The sequence below is a fragment of the Notechis scutatus genome, chromosome 5 (genome assembly GCF_049901735.1).
Source record: "Notechis scutatus isolate UNSWTSFEM ecotype Mainland chromosome 5, rNotScu1.2, whole genome shotgun sequence".
NCBI classification, from domain to species: Eukaryota; Metazoa; Chordata; class Lepidosauria; order Squamata; family Elapidae; genus Notechis; species Notechis scutatus.
In genome coordinates this window covers 103,468,657-103,488,963 of record NC_142013.1, presented here as the reverse complement: position 1 = coordinate 103,488,963, position 20,307 = coordinate 103,468,657, and the positions used below count along the sequence as shown (strand labels likewise).

The 20,307-nt window shown below is 41.5% G+C and overlaps 1 protein-coding gene across 1 annotated transcript in view; it reads right to left on the bottom strand.

Annotated features, from left to right (window-relative positions):
* The window catches only part of KLF12 (KLF transcription factor 12), a 233,940-nt gene that overhangs the window by 75,225 nt on the left and 138,408 nt on the right, over nt 1-20,307 (bottom strand). The window contains exon 5 of the mRNA XM_087967505.1: nt 2,413-2,548. Coding sequence (XP_087823631.1) covers nt 2,413-2,548 — 136 coding nt within the window. The remainder of the gene's footprint in view (nt 1-2,412; nt 2,549-20,307) is intronic.

The window sequence follows — 20,307 nt, the reverse complement described above, 5'->3', positions numbered from 1 at the left end:
AGTCTGGCACAATCACAAAGAACAATATTTCAACTTTTACCATTTTCTGGGTATGCTTTTCGTGAGTTTCTTCAAGCCCTAAGTTTAGTTGATTTGGACCAGTGGTGTGTTTCAAAATTGTCTACTACCGGTTCAGTGGGCATGGCTTGGTGGGCGCACTTTGCGTGCACTCACTTTGCGTGCATGCATGCACTAAACACGCACTTTACACAGGTGCAGAGGCGTTACAACTCACCTCCTGCAAGCCTGCACTCTCCTGGTTGCTTCAGCAGCTGTTGCGCAAAGCAGCTGCACTTCAAAAGCAGAGGATAAAGGTTAGTATGGGAGCCCAAGCAGGCGGGTGGGCCTAACACCAGAGAGGTGGAGAGAACCAGATAGGTCTCTGCTGCTCATCACCGCTACCGGCTCAGCAGAACTGGGCTGAACCAGTAGAATACCACCACTGATTTGGACCCTCTCTATCACAGAACATGGTTTATTAAGAGCTTTTCCAACTTTTTTCAAACTGTGATCAACATCAATGTCTCAATGTCCCTTGATCGTGCTAGTCTTGGATTCTGTCCAACTCTGAATTGGAGACTCCATTCCAGGATCTGGCTATCAAGCTCTCCTTCACTCCTAAAGACATATCTGGGAGAAAGACACCATCAGCCTGTATAACAAGAGGAGGGCAGACTGAACTTAGCATTGCCTACCCAAAACACCTAGAACTATTTTTATCTCCACATAATTATTAATTTAACTAACTTTATTTATGCTTTCACTTTCTTACCCCCTTCATGTATTCCTTCAGAATACTGAGAAGTTGCTTTTTCATGGGACTAATTTTTGATTATATGAACAAGCAAAAATTCAAGTATTGCACAGAATCCCCAAAACGCAGCCAACCCCCCGTCTGTTTGACGGAACAGAAAGGGTAGATGTGAGAAAGAGAGTTCACACACTTGCAGGCAAAACTATCCTCTACTGATTTTAGCAGTTTCTCAAAACCAGACGGGTGCTGACCAGACAAACAAGAGACAAAAGGATCTAGAAATTGCCTAAACAACTATGATTGTTTTGCCTGCTTCAAAGATTCATTCAGGCTTGCTCAATACAACGTGGTTAAAAGAAATCAGGGATCAGCCTTACGTGCAAAGCAGTATGAAAAAGCTGCCCCAATAATCTCTTACTTGTTTACAGAAAGGACTAGTAACGGACTAGTAAAGGACTAGTAAAGGAGCAGTGGAATCCTACCTGTTCCACTACTGGTTCAGTGATCACGCACGTGCACCTAACGCATGTGCACCTAACGGATTCGCACCTCATGCGCACACACCTAACCTAGCTTTCTACACACCGGCTGAGGCCTGCAGCACCAACCAGCTGAGAGGATAAAGAAGAGAAAAGCGCAGGGGCGGATGTGGGAGGGCCGATCCTGCATTTTTCTCTTCTCTCAGCTGGCTGGAGGCTTTCCCCCCCCCCTCCTCTCAGCTGATCTTCAGAAGCTTTTTTACTACCAGTGTGGGTGAACTGGTCTGAACCGGTAGCATGCCACTATTGTAATAAAGTGATCTGATAGTAAATCAGTGTGAAGCCTCCCTGAGTATTTGCACTATCTATCCAGCAGGAACTATGGATAGGGCTTCAAGAGAGAATGGACTCCCTTTGCGATGAATCCAATCAATTGCTCAGGCAGATGCAAAGAAACATCTTCTCCCCAACCTTATAAGTAAAGTTTTGAAAAAGACTTTGTATTCTGGAAAGAGTTACATTTCATTTCTGATAAACAACTCAAAACAAATAATAATATGAAGAAAAAAAGTAAACCCAGAATGTTTCCTTGCAAAGCAGAAAAGATCTACCAGAAGACACCTTTTAAGTTGGCCAAGACAACAAAAACATCTTTAAAATACAATATCATCGGTTGAGTTTCCTCCGCCATTTGAGGTAACCACACCTCTAACCGAGCCCAACCAATCAGAGTTTGGCTGTATAGTGAATGGCAGTAGATATTGGCAAAGCAGAAAATATCTACCAGAAGACACCTTAAGCCGGCCAAGACAATAGAGATGTCTTTAAAATACAGTATCATCAGTTTAGTTTCCTCTGCCATTTGAGGTAATCCCACCTCTAACTGAGTCTGGCCAATCAGAGGTTGGCTATCATCAATTGAGTTTCATCAGTTGAGTATCATCAGTTGAGTTTCCTCTGCCATTTGAGAAAACTCCACCTCTAACGAGCCCAGCCAATCAGAGGTTGGCTATCATCAGTTGAGTTTCATCATTTGAGTATCATCATTTGAGTTTCCTCTGCCATTTGAGGTAACCCCACCTCTAACCAAGCCCGGGACAATCAGAGGTTGGCTGTCTAGTGAACGGCACATGATGAGGTATTCCCACCTTGCCATCAGCCCGAAGACTCCATACTTACTCTTGAACAGCTCTGGCTATTGAGAGGGCCGTGGATCCAGTCTCATTCACGCTATCCAAAGTCACATTAGGCAGGTCATCATCGTCACTGTCGCTTTTAATCTGCCTGGGAGACAGGCCACGAGGGTCCATTTGTGCTGGGAATCAAAGAAACACAATTGATTAACAACAGCACTGTGGCATTAATATTGCTCTGTAACCAGAGGTGGTATTTCAGCCAGTTCTGACAGGTTCTGGAGAACCGGTAGAGGAAATTTTGAGTAGTTTGGAGAACTGGTAAATACCACCTCTGACTGGCCCCATCCCCATCTATTCACTGCCTCCCAAGTCCCAGCTGATTGGCTGGCTCCTCTTTTGTTGCCTTGAACAGGAGAACAGAGCTGGAAAGCAGGTTAGTGGGGTGGGAAGGGAATGGGGATTTTACAGTATCCTTCCTCCAGGAGTGGGGTGGAAATGGAGATTTTGCAGTATATCCTTCCCCTGGAGTGGGGTGGAAATGAGGATTTTAAAGTATCCTTCCCCTGCCACACCCAACAAGCCACACCACGCCCATCGGTAGTAATAAAAATTTAATACCACCACTCTCTGTAACAACATTAAGATGGGCACAGTCCCTCTCTTTTGCATATGCCATCAATGAATTTCTTATTCTTGTTTAGATCTCAGGAGCAGCTCACATGATTTTATTAAAAGGACATATAGTTTAAACAATGAAAGTTGTGAGTATCTACAGCCAGAAATACAGTCTTCCCTCCTGGTCCTTTGGAAAATAAGTTGACCGCCTCTTCTTTGTGTCAGCCCCTCAGATACTGGAATACTGCTATCATGTCAACCCCAGTCCTTCTTTTCTCTAGACTAGCCAAACCCAAACCCTACAATTCATATTAAATGTAATTAATATTAAACAGTCAGGCTATCTCTCCAGTGTGGGGAGGGGGGATAACATTCAGGACCAGGAAGTGGCCCAACAAGATGGCTGCCACCCCCACGTGAAGGGTATCACTTTCTGCTGTGAGAGAAGCAGTAACAAACTTCACTCAAGCGACTAAGGCTTTTAGCACATCTGCAATCAGACAAAAAAGTGCAGGCCCACAATAATGGTTGCACCATGCAAATATTCAAGCCGCACAAATATTAGACTAATTGATCTCAGTAATGAATCGGTCACCATGGGTCAAAAAAAAAGTTCTTCTAGAAGTTCAGATCTTGACCCAATGTTCCTATTTCTTTTTCCTTTGTCAACTCTGAGCATAATGTGCTTCTCCATTAGCACTATCATAATGTGCTTCTCCATTAGCAAGTCTTGAGTCCTTTCCCCTTGCCCCGCCTCCCCATTTTTTTTTTTTTTTTTGTAAATAACTAAATGGCATGGGATGAGACTCTAAGCAACAAAGTTTGTGCGTCATTCTCATGGTATGTCACTGCTGCCCTGGAATTAAAACACAACAACATACAAACAAATACAAATGTGCTGCCTTTTCGCTAGTGTCCAAACCAGTTGTTTATGAATGCAACTGCTCTTCCTGTAGTAGGACAGGATCAGCCCTGTTCTTTAGCAAATTTAAGGGTATCTTCAATCGGAGGTCCTCTCCCTTGGCAGAGGCCCTGTCTATCAAATCTGTTTAAATGACAAAGATAATAATGTTTAAGAGGTAAATGGTGCCGTTGCCAGGAAGCCTGCCTATATAGGGTAGAAAAACACAACTGATATATGTGAGGGGAGGAAACAGGAGAAGATTCCTCATAACAGTTCCTCAAAGATGTTCAATGAGTGATGAATATTTGGTAAGAAGGGTTTGCCTTGGGACAACACAAAGGAGATGCAATGTCTAGAATTTAAGATGATGATCAATCAAAGATTGTCAGTTCGAGGCCCAAGTACTGCAAGATGGGGTGAGCTCCCATTCTTTCCCTAGCTCCTGCCAACCTAGTAGTTCGAAATCTTGAAAATGCAAGTAGATAAATAGATACCACTTCAGTGGGAAGGTAACAGCACTCCATGCAGCTTGGCATATAGTCATGCTGGCTACATGACCATAGAAGCCATCTTCAGACAACATTGGCTTCCTCAGCTAGGAAATGAAGATGAGCACCACTCCTTAGAGTCAGACACAACTGGACAGGGGAAACCAATGCCTGAATTGTAACCCAAATTCCCTCCATGTTGCTTGCTTCCCTTCTACATATTCTGTGGGTTTCTGTGATTTGAAAACATCAGACAGCTACCATAAACCTCAACTCTTATTTAAAAAGAAAAACATCTGGTCGAGCCAACCTTAGAAGGTTACAACATTCACATTTTAAAGGCAATTTTGATGTTTTTTTAATAGGTTGGGTCAATAATGTCAATTGCCTAAACTAACCTCAAAACAAATCATGGATTTTTAGATTTGTTGGGGGTTTTTCCTCCCTATGTCCTGTTGTGGAATGTGGTTAGAAACCTTTGATTCATAGCAAGATGGGGGCATCAATTTTCAATGTTCTGTTGGCAAATTAAAGGCAAAGAGCAACCTTCAGCATTGAAGTCTATTTGCAAACGATATTCCATCAACTTCATCACTTAGCTGTGACTTTAAAATGGCAGCTATATTATCTTGCCCTTTCCGAATTATGCAACTAATTACGCAGTAAGCTTGTTAATGCCGCAGGATTATCGTTTCTTGGACCTGAATGCTGAATATTAACCTTCTGTTGTGCAGAAGGAAAGCGGGGAGAAGAAGAAAATTGCTGGGAGGATCTGGCACAACTCTAATGGTGTGCTGTGTGAACAGCAGTCTATTTCGGCTCTTATGTGTTTCTCAATTTTGGCCACTTTGTGAAATGTAGACTTCGACTCCCAGAATTTCCCATGTTGAAGTCCACATATCCCCAAATGGCCAAGGTTGAAAAATACTGTGTCAAAGCTTTTAATGGACTGGCCACACCCAAGAAGATCAAGGTCTTCATAGGTCTCCTAAAGAGAATGACCAGGTAGAACATAGAACATTAGAGTTGGAAGGGATCTGGGTGGCCTTCTAGTCCAGGGGTGGGCAAACTACGGCCCGCGGGCCACATCCGGCCCATTGGTCTTTTTAATCCGGCCCGCCGAAGATTGGTACAGAATTAAGGTTTGATGTGAATGATTGAATGATTGCATTCATTTGATTTTGACTTGTAATGACAGGCATTTTGACACCAGGTGGCACATTAGGTGCAGTGACTTGATTTTGTGGAGATTTTGCAGTTTTTTATATGTATCGTATCTTGTGCTGACCCGGCCCATCTGTCAAATTTTAAAAGTCAATGAGGCCCCCGAGCCAAAAAGTTTGCCCACCCCTGTTCTAGTCCAACTTCCTACTCAAGCAATAGCTCTTAGACTTATATACTGCTTTGACTGCTTTGACAGCCCTCTCTAAGAAGTTTACAGAGTCAGCATATTGCCCCCAACAATCTGAACTCTCGTTTTACCCTCCTCGGAAGGATGGAAGGCTGAGTTAACATTGACCTGGTGAGATTTGAACTGCCAAATTGCAGGCAGCTGGCTGTCAGCAGAAGTAGCCTGCAATACTGCACTCTAACCACTGTGGCTCAGTGAGTCTCTATACAGGAGTCCCTATACCCATGATGGGGAACCTGTGGCACGTGAGCCATCGCCCCAGATCAGGTGCATCGCGCATGCATGCGCCTCCCACCAGCGAGCTGATTGTCAGGTATCTGCTGTGCATGCGCAGCGGTTGGGGCACACATGGGAGATGGATGTGCATGTGCAGAGGCAAGCGGTGCATGTGGGGGATGCATGTGTGCATGCTCAGAGGCGCACGGCACATGGGGGTTGCGTGTGCATGCACAGAGGCACACAGCACATGGGGGGGTCACACGTGCATGCGCAGGGGGGCAGGGAGGTTGTGCACGCAGTTCATTATGGGTGCAGGCCCTTTCGGCATCTGAGGATGAAAAGGTTAGCCATCACTGCTCTATACCATTTCAGACAAATGGCTGTTCAGTTTCTTCTTAAAAGCATCCAGTGATGGAGCACCCACAACTTATGAAGTTGAAGCTTTGAGGTATGCTGGGGCTGTCCTATTTAGGAAGGGAGAGGAAGCAAGGAGAAAGAAGGGGAATGATTGACCAATGAGAAGTATATCAGGAGGGAAAAAATCAGTGTTGGAAAAATCGTAGGTAGCTTCGTGGTTTGTCTCCTGTTGGATTTTTTCTGAGAAAGTCCTCATCCTCAGAAAAATTCCTAACTAGTTGGTGCTCCAAAATAGATAGAGAGCAGTAGACACTTGTATGGGACCTCCATAGCTCACATTCTACTCATGAAGAACCCTGAGAAGATGGCCACATTTCTAGTTTTCCTTCCACAGCTTTTTAAATCTCGAAGGCTCCATCTGGCTGGGAATTCAAATTCTGACCAAACACCCCCAGTCTATGAATTGGTGGAAGCAGCTTTTATGAACCCTGCCATGCAGCCTGGGCGCAATCCTTCCTGCTTGCTGTGCTCTTCAGTTCTTCTGCCTTAAACTCTGGCTTATGTCTTATGCCATATCCCTTCTGCATTTTAGTGCCCCTTTGCCCTTTTTAGATCTTCTGCTAACAGGAGGACCATATGCCTGCTAAGTCACAAAGAAGAGTTTTTGTAAATGTAAACACTCTGCCCGGGTAGAAATCCAAAATCTTTCCAAATGGTCAGAGTTTAAGAAGCAGCTAAGCAGCTAAAAAAAAAAAAAAACAGAGTGCAACATTGTTTGGATGCATTATTTGGATGGGAAAGAAATTGCATCGATTCAGTTCTCACTCATTTTTGGGGATTTATTTTTTATTTAACCTCATTAAAGGTAAAGGGGTCTCAGTGGCTTAGCAGCTGAAGATGCTGAGTTTACCAGTTGGAAAATTGACAGCCCGGGCTTGAGATCCAAGTGCCGTGGGACAGGGTGAGCTCCTGTTATTTGCCCCAGCTCCTAGCAGTTCGAAAGCATGCAAATGCAAGTAGATAAATAGGTAGGAAGGTGGATTGTACATAGAGGTTCCATGGGCCTCCAAGGTCCATTCCAACTCTATTCCATGGGCATCAGCGTATAGTCATGCTGGCCACATGACCATGAAAAATGTCTTTGGACAATGCTGGCTGTCTCCGCTAAGAAATAAGATGAGCACTACGCTCTAAAGTCAGACATGACTGGACAAGGGAAACCTTTACTTTTACCTATGCCTGATTATTTACAGAGAAAATTATTTTTAAATGTAAATACTTTGTCCAGATAGAATTCCAAAAACTATCCAAATGGTCAGGGTTTAAGAAGCAGCAAGAAAAAAAAAATGGGATGCAACATTATGTGGATGCATTATTTGGATGGACTTGAGAAGAAAAGAAATGGCACTAATTCTCACTTATTTAACAGAATAACAGAATAATAGAGTTGGAAGGGACCTTGGAGGTCTTCTAGTCCAACTCTTTGCTTCAGCAGGAAAACCCTATACTATTTCGGACAAATGGTTGTCCAATCTCTTCTTAAAACCTCCAATGACAGAGCACCCAGGAAGTTGTTTCACTGATTAATTGTTCTAACAGTCAGGAAGTTTCTCTTGTTCTAGCTTGCTTCTCTCCTTGATTAGTTTCCATCCATTGCTTCTTGTCCTGCCTTCAGGTGCTTTGGAGAATAGCTAGACTCCCTCTTCTTTGGGGCAGCCCCTGAGATATTGGAACACATACTGGAAGGTATTGAATCATTAATACCTTCAGGACCAACTCTGATTTTAAAGTCTGTTTTTTCAGATTTATTTTTGGTTCAGCCTCCTAACTAACGTCTTATTCTAGGGAGCCTTTCAGGCCTGAGAAACAGCACATATGTGTATGTATGTGTGGGGAGAGCATAAATTAAAAAAAAATTCAGAGCATGTGATGTGCAATGCATTGGTAAACAGTGTTCTCCCCAGAGCATCCTCTTTTTAAAAAATTTCAAACGTGGCAATCACAAATACCTTCAGGACCAACTCTGATTTTACAGAGTCTATATAAACATCGCCATAAATTCATAGGCATCTCTCACAGCGGTATCCAAGTGTCATATAAATCCTGTTGCTTTCCTCTTTGAAACCCGTGATGTTTTCTCTGGGGAGGGAAAAAGACTCAAAGGTATTCAGTAGGCTTTAAAATCATGTCTGTTGACTGGAGCAGAGCAGTGGGCTTGTTCCCTACCCAGCCTGCTGGGCTGAGAAGAAAACGGCCATTTTTTTGTATGGCTATGCTACTCTCTCTCTGTGCCTAGCCATGATCAGGCAGCGCATGACACGAAAATACACACAATCTCCTACTGTACTGCAAATTAAAAATTTGCGGGCCAGTTGATAAGGGATTACCATTTATCATGCTATGGATTTCTTAGCTCAAAATGCTATGCAAATAGTTCTTCTTGCATAGTTCTTTGAAAGTTGTTTTGGTGAGCAAAGGTGAATAGGTCTCGCTCCCCACACAGTACTGAAGCAATTATTCTACTTGCATGCCCAAACACACACACACACACACAAATACCCTGCTGAGAAAGCTTATCAAGCTGCCCTGATATTGCACCCCATAATTTCTGCCTGAGTTACATCTCAAGCTGTTTGCATGACAAAAGGGGAATTGCAAAGGAGGCAGAGATTATAACCCATAAACCCAGGTCCGAGACCTGGATGACAACAGTCAAAAAAAACAGATCAGCCTAAGATTCTAAATAACTGAGTGTCGTATAAACAACTTGGCCCAAAACACAATAACTTTATCTTCAATAAAATCCCGAAGTTTAAATTGCTAGCAGGTTTTGATCTCAATTCCAGCTGAGATCCTAGGAGAGATCAGAAAAGGCTCCAACTTCTATTGGCCTGCTTGCTAGAAATTCCTCGGGCAAGGCATATTAAAAAGCTCTGAATCTTGCAGAAAGGGGAAATTATCTTCTAACCCTTCGGTGCCAAAATGAGTTTCTCGTGGATAAGGAAGAAAGTATGTTGGTATGAATCGAGGAGAAATAGCGGCATTTGCTTCTACTCAAATTATTATTATTTTTTGCAATAAATTTTTATTGTTTTCCACCAGTACAAATCTTAGTTAGATTTTTCAATAGCTTTTGTATCAACATATAATATTGTCATACATTTCGATCCTCTATTCGTACATATTGTTGACATATATTTCCTTTTCTTGAAGTTGTTATTGTTATTCATTTATCTGTTTACATATTGTGTATCGCTCTGTTGAGGTTCTCAAATTATTAAGTAAGGTTTTTTTCCTGACTTTTTGCCAAAGTGAGCAGCTAGAAGAATCTTGAATTTTTAATACAGTCTAACAGGTTTGAAAGTTAATGTGAAGAGTATTTTTAATGACTTCCCAAGTAGGAAGGTGTTCAGTATTAAGGAAGGTGTTCAGTATTAAGGAAGGTGCTAATCAAAGATAGATGCAACCTAGAAACTAAGGAGAAATTTCCTGACAGTAAAAATAATCAACCAGTAAAACAGTTTGCCTTCAGAACTTGTAAGTGCTCCATCACTGGAGGCTTTTAAGAAGAGACTGGACGTGATATAGTGTCTCCTGCTTGAGCTAGTCTAGTGAAGAGAAGGACCAGGGGAGACATGATAGTAGTCTTCCAATATTTGAGGGGCTGCCACAGAGAGGAAGAGGTTCAAGCTATTCTCCAAAGCACCTGTAGGCCAGACAAGGAATAATGGCTGGAAACTGATCAAGGAGAGATTCAACCTGGAAATAAGGAGAACTTTTCTGACAGTGAGAACAATCAACCAATGGAACAGCTTTGCCTTCAGAAGTTGTGGGAGCTTTATCACTGGGAGCTTTCAAGAAGAGACTGAACTGCCATCTGTCAGAAATGGTGTAGGGTCTCCTTCTTGGGCAGGGGGTTGGACCAGATGACCTACAAGGTCCCTTCCAACTCTGTTTATCAGTTAAAATCTGTTAAAGGCCTTTTCCAATTCTGATAATTTGTGTTCTTTTTCCTATGATCTGTTCCAAGTGATACATTTTGACCAAATAATGGTGCCAGGACATCATATCTCAGGGACTTCATATGCACAGGTTTTTATTTTTCTTACTTTAGGATCAGGTCAGGATGGTCTAGCTGTGCCTCTGATTTATTCTAACATACCGTTCTGCATTGGCCAACCTGGTGCCAGCAGAGAGCCCATATGCCAAATTGAATGGAATTGTTCTCCTGCCCCATTTACAGCCCTGAGTGACTCATTTCCTCCACTAGGGTGCAGTCGTCCTATGAAAAGGTCCATGATATACATCTAAAACGCTCCAAATTGTGGCCATTACAGTATTTTACATTTGCCAATTCCACTTTCTGAAGAAGTGCTTCTTTTTTTTATATTGGGAATCTCTCCAGGTTCATCTGTACTGGCTGATCCTATACTTCGAGAGAAATTAGAGCTTCATTTTCTCTTTGATGCGTGGCCAAGGGTGCCTTTCCTTGTGCTTTTCTACTCTTCATACACTCTTGTTCTTCTTAACAGAATAACAGAGTTGAAAGGAACCTTGGAGGTCTTCTGCTCCATCCCAGTGCTCAGGCAGGGAAACCCTATCCAATTTCGGACAAATTGTTGTCCAATCTCTTCTTAAAAATCTCCAGTGTTGGAGCATCCACAAGTTCTGGAGGCAAGTCATTCCACTGATTAATAGTTCTCATGGTCAGGACATTTTTAGGAAGTTCTAGGTTGCTTCCCTCCTTTGATTAATTTCCATCCATTGCTTGTTGCCCTGCCTTTAGGTGCTACGGAGAATAGGTTGACCCTCTCTTCTTTGCTGCAGCCCCTCAATTATTGGAACATTGCTATCATATCTCTCCTGGAAATACCTAATTCCTGCAACTTTTCTTCATATATTTAGCATTCAGTCCCCTAATCATCTTTGTTGCTCTTCTCTGCACTCTTTCTAGAGCTTCAACAACTTTTTAAATATCATGACGATCAAAACTGGATGCAGTATTCCAAGTGTCGTCTTACCAAGGCAGTATAAAATGGTATTAACACTTCACATAATCTTGATCCTATCCCTCTGTTAATGCAGCCTAAGATGTTGTTATTGATGTTATTGTTGTTATGATTGTAGTTCTTTGACAGCTGCTACGCTTATGACATGGCATCCTACTTAGCTCAATGATGAAAAAAAACATGTCTTCCTGAAACCCAAATAATTCCTCATTCCTAAGCAGAAATCCCAGTATTCCAAGGTGATTTTTCTCCTGTCTCTGGAAAATGCCCTCCACATCTCCTTTGCTAGATGGTTGTTCGTGGACTGCACCAGTGACAACACCTTCATCAGTCCTTCTTCCTTTATTTTTACCTTGATTCTCCACCCTAGCATCTCCTTGGATTTCTCGGTAGCTGTGGGTGGTTTTCCTAATACAGAACACAACTCCTCTACCACTGTTTCTATTGCTTTGGTTTCCCTGCAACCAGGTTCTTAGCTCAGACCCCGTTTGAGCTGTTTCCCTTCAACGTACATTACTTCATGCTTGCTTTCACCACAGTTCATTTGCCAACCTCATGTTCACTGTGTTCTTGTTGTTTTGAATTCTTTTTTTTTTATCCCCTTCTTGTTTTAACACCTAGAAATGATCTGGTATTACATGCCTTCCCCTCTATACTCCAGAATATTTATGAAGTTCAAAACCACAGATCCCAAGTGGGCTCCACTGTTTTTACCTTTCTACATTAGCAAGAGAGAGAGAGAAAAAAAAAACACGTGAAAATTTTAAACATCTACCTTTAATCCTCCATAATGGATTGTGCCCGTGATATTTATACATGATATAAATATCAATAACCTACCTCGTGAAATGACACAGAAGTTTCTAATTAAGTTACTAATAAGCCGAGTCAGCTGACAAAACATGATGAACTGGCTATGCATAATTGGATTTTTCTACTCTCCCAGCACCTTCCTTGGAGTTGTCTGCACACTCCTGATTGGTGTTCTTCCAACAGCATCCAATCTTTTCTACTTCTACTTTTATGGGTACTAAGAGAAGGGTGTGCTAGAAGACACAAGAGGCTGCTGGTGAACACAGGAGTTCTGCCAGCATTGCTTTTGTGACTTCCAAGATCCCTCTCAGTAGGTGAGCCCAAATATTTTGGGTATGCTTGAGTGATTAGGAGGTGATTAGGAGAAGGAGTGGCAGAACCTGGCAGTGGAATCAAGAGAGGAATCAGCCTAGAGTCTTGATGTAGCCACAAGTGGGCTGAATCCAACTCCTCTTGAATTTCAGTGATCTATATCTAACACCAAGTAGTGCTAAATATCAGTTGAGTAGTTTTCTGTGCATAGGCACAATTAGTAATAAATTAGTTTAATTGGAACTTCATGTGTGATCCTGATCTTTTGCACCTAAAAGGTACTATAGGGCAAAAAAAAAGGACTTTTATCTTGTAAACACCCCCTTCTCTCCTCCCCCAAATGGACCCCTGCCTCACTCTTCAGGAGTATGGCCTCATGCAATGGGGCAACTCTAACTGAGCCTCATAGGTTTCTTATGTTCTAAGCCACCCATAACCTTTTAGATATTTCTTGTATCACAATTGCCAGCATTTTTCTCAATTGTTCACTCTAAGTGGGGATTCTGGGATTTGTAGTATTTCAACGCCAGTAAACAAAGCTTTGGCATTCCAATTATAAAGGATAATTTTCAGCTTCAGAAACAAAATACTACATTTTTTTCTGTTTTCAGAAAAAAAATATTTTGTTCAGGACTTCTTATTTCAGATTTTTTTTTTAGAAAAAAAATTTAAAAGTTTGCCTCTTTTTTATGTACTTCTCTTCAATCCTCTGGACATTATTGAAAGTTAAGATAAACAGCTTGGATTTGTATTTGGACAGTTTGATTAATCTTTGGGCTTGCACATTTTTCAGCTATCCAAGAATGCACTAAACATATCATGAATAGGATTTACAACCTATGGGAAATCTTCTATTTCTTGCATTGAGAGAATAATGAAAGGAGAAATTCTATAAAGTGCTTGGGCTATTTTTTTTCCTCCCTAAATTAATAATGGCAGTATTGGAATACTAATCAAGTACTAAGCATGAGAAGAAAACTATAACTACAAAATGAAGCAGTTTCAATAGTGAACACTCATTATGCACAATATCTTGGAGACAGTCAACTGGGATCCATCCACAAAGTGTGGATTTAAGTTTCACTGCAATGGTTAAACTTATTGAGAAAATCTTGAGAACTTCACCATTTTATCCTCAGGCTATGTTCCTCATCTATTGAAAGGGAATAATTATTATCTGAAAGCAGTATTTGCATAAGGATCTTTGTTTGGAAGGCAGAAGATCCATCTTGGAGTTCTTGGAATCTAGATATAAAAGGAAGCTGCTTAACCAACTGAGAAGCTCCTTAGATATTTTGCTTGACCATTTTTGGGCAACATCTCCAGATCATTCCATTGGTCTCATCGATGTAATTATGGGACCCAAAGGAACTTAGAAAGGTGATAGGGTGGCCACCTCTGATGGTGCTGCATTACCCTAGGAAATTCAATGATACAAGCAAGTATGAATGATCCCTCAAAAATCACACTTTCCAAAGAGACATTTTATACCATTCCAGAGTAAATGAACAACAATGCTTTTAGCTACAATAAAATGTGTAAGAGTACAAAGCATGATAAAAATTGGCTTGCAGACCTAGAGACATTTGTAGTCTCCTGTTGACTATTAATCAATTAATACCATTAATTGAGGTTTTTCTCTCTCTTAGATATTCAAGCAGGACTACACCTTAAGTAGTTCTGTCTTGCCGTGGGTCAGTTTTTAGGCAGGACTTGATCCCTCAGCAAAACTCAATAAAATAAGCTTTGGAAAATAGAAACAAAGCAAGGTACTCCCAAACCCTGAATTTTAAAATTAGCATGATTGCTGTGGATCAGATATGAGGAATGATAATGAACTTAAAGCATCACAACACTTAATACATCATTATGGACATCACTAACAGCTATGGGGAGGATTAATTCCCACAAACTGCCTCTGCATGACCAAGTAGAATGGAAAGAAATCTTATCCATTTACTCTCCTGGTGCAATATAAGCTGTTAGTTACCGGCTTTAAACCCTAAATGGCATGGCGGCAATTTATTTGCAGGATTGCCTCTCCTTAAGGATATCTAACTATCCTACCAGATCAGATAGGGGATATGCGCTCCAGATCCCTTCCCTTAAATATTGTCATCTGGTGGGACCTCAGAGATGCACAACCAAGAAAGGGAGGGAGGGAGGAAAAAAAGGAAGGAAGATGCTGTGGGAGGCCACCACCGTTTTCTAGAAGAATGAAATATTTTGAGGAATATTTTAAAAAGAGCAGAATATTATACTTCCCTAAATGAGAAGTGGAAAAACACGTTTTTCTTAAAAGACAGAAAGCAGACTCAATCTCCCACCCCCAGCAGATTTTTGTGCCCATTGAGAAAGATTGGGCCAATCTATCTACAAAACAAAAGACCTTCAGCTCCAGGGTGAAGGGATTAAGATATGACCCTTCAGGACATAATAGGACTAACCCATCTAGCCGCAGGGCTCACTACATCGCACAATCTCCTAAGGGCATTGTATCACCTTCAGAAATTTCAACCAAACTTCTCAGACAACATACAGAGCCAGCTATGACCCTTGCATAGCCCAATGGGACTGTGACAATAGCCAATAGAATACATGTTCTTGCACAGGAACAGGAAGCTCAAGTTCAAAGCCCAAGGGAAGGTATAAAACCCTCTAACTCTCAACTCCATGTGGTCAGCTGCTCAGCACTTTCCATGTGCTTGGTGGTTCTGCTTCACTATTAAACCATCTTTCCAATCAACTTCCATGTTTCCATTGTCTTTCTCCTGGCTTGGAACTGAACCAGGTGGATATTTCTTCCAACAATACAAAAAAGAAGGTTCTAAAAAAATATTTCAGAAGCATGGCTAAAAGACAAAGAAGAACGACACTGCTCATCATTAGAGAGTTTATGCAGATGCTTAATATCTGCTTTCCCTAAACTGGTAGATCCACATGCTTTTTTTTTTTTTTTAACTACCAACCAATTTCATTCTGAAATATTGGAATCTCTCTGCATTCTTCTTCTCAGATCTCCAACCAGGCTGATGAACATCCTTTTGGCTGTGGTATCAAAGAAACAATCTGCTTCCCTGCATCCTTCTATTTGTTCATTCAGAAGGGATGAGTAGGAAGATGCTTTCTGGGCATTGTTCCTAAAATTCCTCAGTGCCAGTCAGTTGTAATTCAGGTAACATTGATTGGGATGAGGCTCTGGGCCCACCAGTTGGCAAAGAAAAGGTATCAATGCTTAGCCACCTATCTAGGCAAAATCTGATCTGCTCATGAGACAATACCGCTTCCCTGCTTGGATGTCAGACCCGATGGTGTCTTAATAAGTGAGCAAATCTTTGCAAAGGCTGAATTTCCAAAATAAGGGGAAAGAGTTGAGCCCATCACTATGATGAACTTTTATCCAAGAAAGTATCTACATTAAACATCTCATTAAAGAAATAATTCTAAGAATTAGAATTTCCTTTATTATTTTTTAAGATGCTACGGCAGGGGTGTCAAACTCAATTTCACTGAAGGCCACATCGGGGTTGTGTTTGACCTCAGGAGGTTGGGATGAGCGTGACCAGGGTGGGTGTGGCCAGCTAAAATGTCACTTGATGTCACCTGTGGTGTCCAAGTGCTAGGGCAGGACTTCTCTCAGATCCTCCCTTTTCTTCTTTTTCCTTCCCTCTTCATTCTCCTTTCTTCTTCCTTCCCCACTTTCCTTATTTTTCCTTCCTTGCTCTCTTCCCATCTTCCCATCTTTTTCTTTTTCTTTCCTTTTCTCCTTTCCTGTCCCTTCTTGCATGCTCAAAGGCAAAAGGGGAAACGTTTCTCCTCTTGTTTTGTTTTTAGTTTGTTTTGCTAGCCCTTTGCCAGTGAAAATGGAGCCCTGGGGAATGCGTGCAGTCCCTCTGCAGGGTAGGGGTTTACAACCCTGAGATTCTTGAGACATTTATAAGGGGCACCTAAATTAAAATATGAGCTTAAAGTAACCAAAATACTTAGAAAATAGACAGATACTTGCAACTCAGCAGAAGAATACTGGATAGATTGTGGGAGTGCTTTGACTTTATATATATATATTATTTATATATGTTGCTAGTGACTCCTTCTCCCTCTACTCTTTAATTTAATCAGCATCTTAATATATTCGATGCATCCAAATTATATATCCAACTTCTCCATAATGCACAGGTCACTACATTTAAATTAAGTTTGGATATTTTCTGGAAGTTAATCCATTACCTTAGTACAGAACAGAAAACTACCAACAGTTTTTCTTGATCTAATTCCATTTTTTTTGCTCCAATAAAATAAAGGCAGAATTTCATTGCTAGGCTCAGAGGGATAATGGAGAAAAAAGGATGAAATTAATGTTCTTTGTAACTCATACTGCCAGGGGTCCCCGAGGAGCAGAACAGATTAAGATCATAATAAACAGACAAACATTTCCTTAAAATATCTACAAGGAAAGACAAAGTATCTCGACTAAATCCAGTGAGAATAGATACTATACTGAGCTCCAACTAATATACCTGTGATAGATCAAGTGCTTTGGAGACACCCAAGCAAAATCTTCTTATAGCTAAAAAAATATGTGCAACTTTTCTTTAGGCATGGAGAAAATATCCAGAGCTTTTTTCCCTCTTCTTCCCTTCTTTCCTTCCCTTCTTTTTCTACAGAACGTCATGATGAATGGACTTGCTCTTAGGAAAATACTTGATGATTACCAATCAAAGTTTAAATTAAAAGCAGCTTGCTTCTGAGTGGGGAGAAAAAAAGTGCTCAATTTATTCCATAAAACTTTATGTACACAGCAGCAAATGGCCATGAACTTAATGGCCATAATACCATGTCTACCGAGTAATTTTTATTACAATTTATAGCAAGATTACACATACTCCAGTTTTCAGGCCTTTATGGAGATTTAACAGGACATTGCAGCTTAAGAATATTCTCTGGTGCAGCCTCTGAAAAATGGGTTCCAGCTCTCAGGCTTACATTTTGTCACTTTCCATCTTAGCTTTCTGAAGTTCTCGAGATCATCAGTATCCTTCTCTCCATCAGGTTGTGTTTGCAGTACCTCTGCACCAAGACCTTGTCTGTGGGTGTCATGGGTTCCTATCAGCCATAAAGACCCATAGGAAGAAAAAAAAAAGAAGATAACCTACACATAATTCAAACACTCATCTATGGAGATCATTTTTTACTCCACAAAAATCTGAAGCCCTTTTTTCATTTTGAGTGGAATACTGCTAAATTCACACTTATTTACAGGAAGCTGAATTCTTGAGAGTGTCAAGACCTAAATCACATCAAGTATCTAATTTATAACCGATTCACCCTGGAACATAAAGCAAAGCCAGAGGGAAGAAAAGCAATCACAACTTTGAGCAGCGCACGATGTAAGGGCTCAACGTGCAGCTTTTCAGTCAAGGCTGTGCTGAAAATGTCTTGCAAAACCTGGCGATATTTTCTCAGCTGACGTCACTCCCAGTTTTCAAAGCTGGGCTTTGTGAATATCCCCACTAAAAGTGAGTGATTAGTAAACATTCTGTGACATCATGCCATCTGGGCCAATAGGGATCACTGCACCCAAACATTTTATACGGAAATAAGTCTTTAGCCCAAATATATGATCTGCCTCAAAAGAGTTCCCAATGTATCAAGTGCACACAAGGAGAACATGATTGTGCTGGTTATATTTCTGTCCCCTTGTGAGAAGCTCATATAGGTGTCTAACAAGGGTACAGTAGATGAAAGATTAGCCAAGTTCTCAATATAAATTGAGTATCTGTGGATGGCAGGCGGAACGTAAAATTTATCCTGGGGAAAAATAAAATTTCAGAGGATCTTTAAGAGGTAAACACTGGTCTTTAAGAGACATGCCTGTGATCAGATCTTTTTCACTTGGATGTTCTGACCCAGCTCCCCAAACATGACAAACCCTCTGATGTGAACTCCAAAAATTTCTTTATTAGGAATGCTGGCAGACCTGATAAAAAGTTTCTCTCACGGGCTAACAAGTCTGGCCGGCCAGGAGATGAAGAGTTGTCTGCCACATATATTCATCTCTGCCTTTTATCCCCAGAGCTAAGGTGGGGCTTCGCTAGCAGGGGTGGCTCTTCCATCCCAAGGTTCAGCCCATAGATTTCCACTGCTCTCCTCTCCTCTGCCTTCTGTGCATCTGCGCATCAGGCCCTGGACCCAGCTGTTCCTCCTCTTCTTCATCAACCACCTCCAGACCTGGGAGCTGTTGACTCTCCATCTGAGGGCTGATGGATGGTCCAGGCTCCGCCTCTGACTCTCTCTCTCTCTCCTCTCTCTCTCTCTCTCTCTCTCTCTGCCAGCTCCATTCTCTCTTCCCCCTCGGAGCTCTCAGGTTGCCTTGATGCTCACCCTGATTCCCAGGCCTCCTCCTTCTCTTCTGATTCAACTGCTGGAGGGGCCGGTGGCCGACAGGATACAACATTGGGAGGAACTAAGAAAATGGAGATTTGTGTCTTCCTGCAGTGCATGGGATAATTTTGGACAAATTCTAATGGGATGTCACAGTCACAGCGCACCGGTGTTCTCGACACAAATCTTCCACTGCCTGTTATAAAGTCAGGATTATATGTCCAGAGACCAGAAGGAATTCAAATAATCTTTGTGCATTGTAAAGCTGCACTTCCCAAAGAGGGCCAGGAGTTGAGAAGCAGAGGTGGTATTCAGCAGGTTCTGACCAGTTCTGGAGAACCGGTAGCAGAAATTTTGAGTAGTTTGGAGAACCGGCAAATACCACTTCTGACTGGCCATCTATTCTCTGCCTCCTGAGTCCCAGCTGATTGGCGGGGTCTTCTTTGGTTGCCCTGCACAGGAGAACGGAGCTGGAAAGCAGGTTAGTGGAGTGGGGAGGGAATGGGATTTTGCAGTAACTTTCCCCCAGGAGTGGGGAGGGAATGTAGATTTTGCAGTATCCTTCCCCTGCCACACCCACCAAGCCACACAACACCCACCACACCCACAGAACCAGTAGTAAAAAATGTTGAATCTCACCACTGTTGAGAAGGAAAATAAATTCTGAAGATTTGGGAATACATTTATAAAATACACAACTGCTTGCTAGTAACAGCAAGAACAGCAGTATATAATCATAATCACGGTGAAAATTAACATGAAGGCAAATGAAAAACAACTTCAAGATTGTTACATATACTTTCTTTTGACTGATACTCTTAAAGCAGATCTTTTTTTCTTGGCGTGCTGGATTTTATTAAAATATAGCATGAGATCCTGGTTGAAATTACTTTACTCTCTACTCCTGGATGGTGCTCACAGTGAGAAAAAGTAAAGAAATGTATGGAAATATACTCCCATATCTCTGTTTATTTTTTGCACAAGGAAGAAAACCTCTAAGAGCAACCCAAAAGTGTTTTTTTTTTTTCAAAAGGCAGTTGGATATCCTTGGGTTTGTTTTTCCTTTGAAAATGTTTTGCTTCTCATCCAAGAAGCTCCTTGAATGAAAAGCAAACCATTTTCAAAGAAGAAGAAAAAAAAAACTAAGGAAGTCCAGTTGCCTTTTAGAAAAAAAGCACCTTTGTGACAACGGTGACCAGGGTGATTGAGAATGACACATAGAATGACTCTGAGAATGACACATCAGGAATCACACCCACAAAACCAGCATGCCTGCAAGGTTCACCCATTTTGTGGCACACCAGTAATCTTCAATAAAATGTCCATCAGATTTTTGTCCTACCATTTGGTGGACATCTGGTGGACTGCATACATGCACAGGTCCTTTCTGCATTTTTAAAGCAGATGGAGGTTATAAGTTCAGATCTCC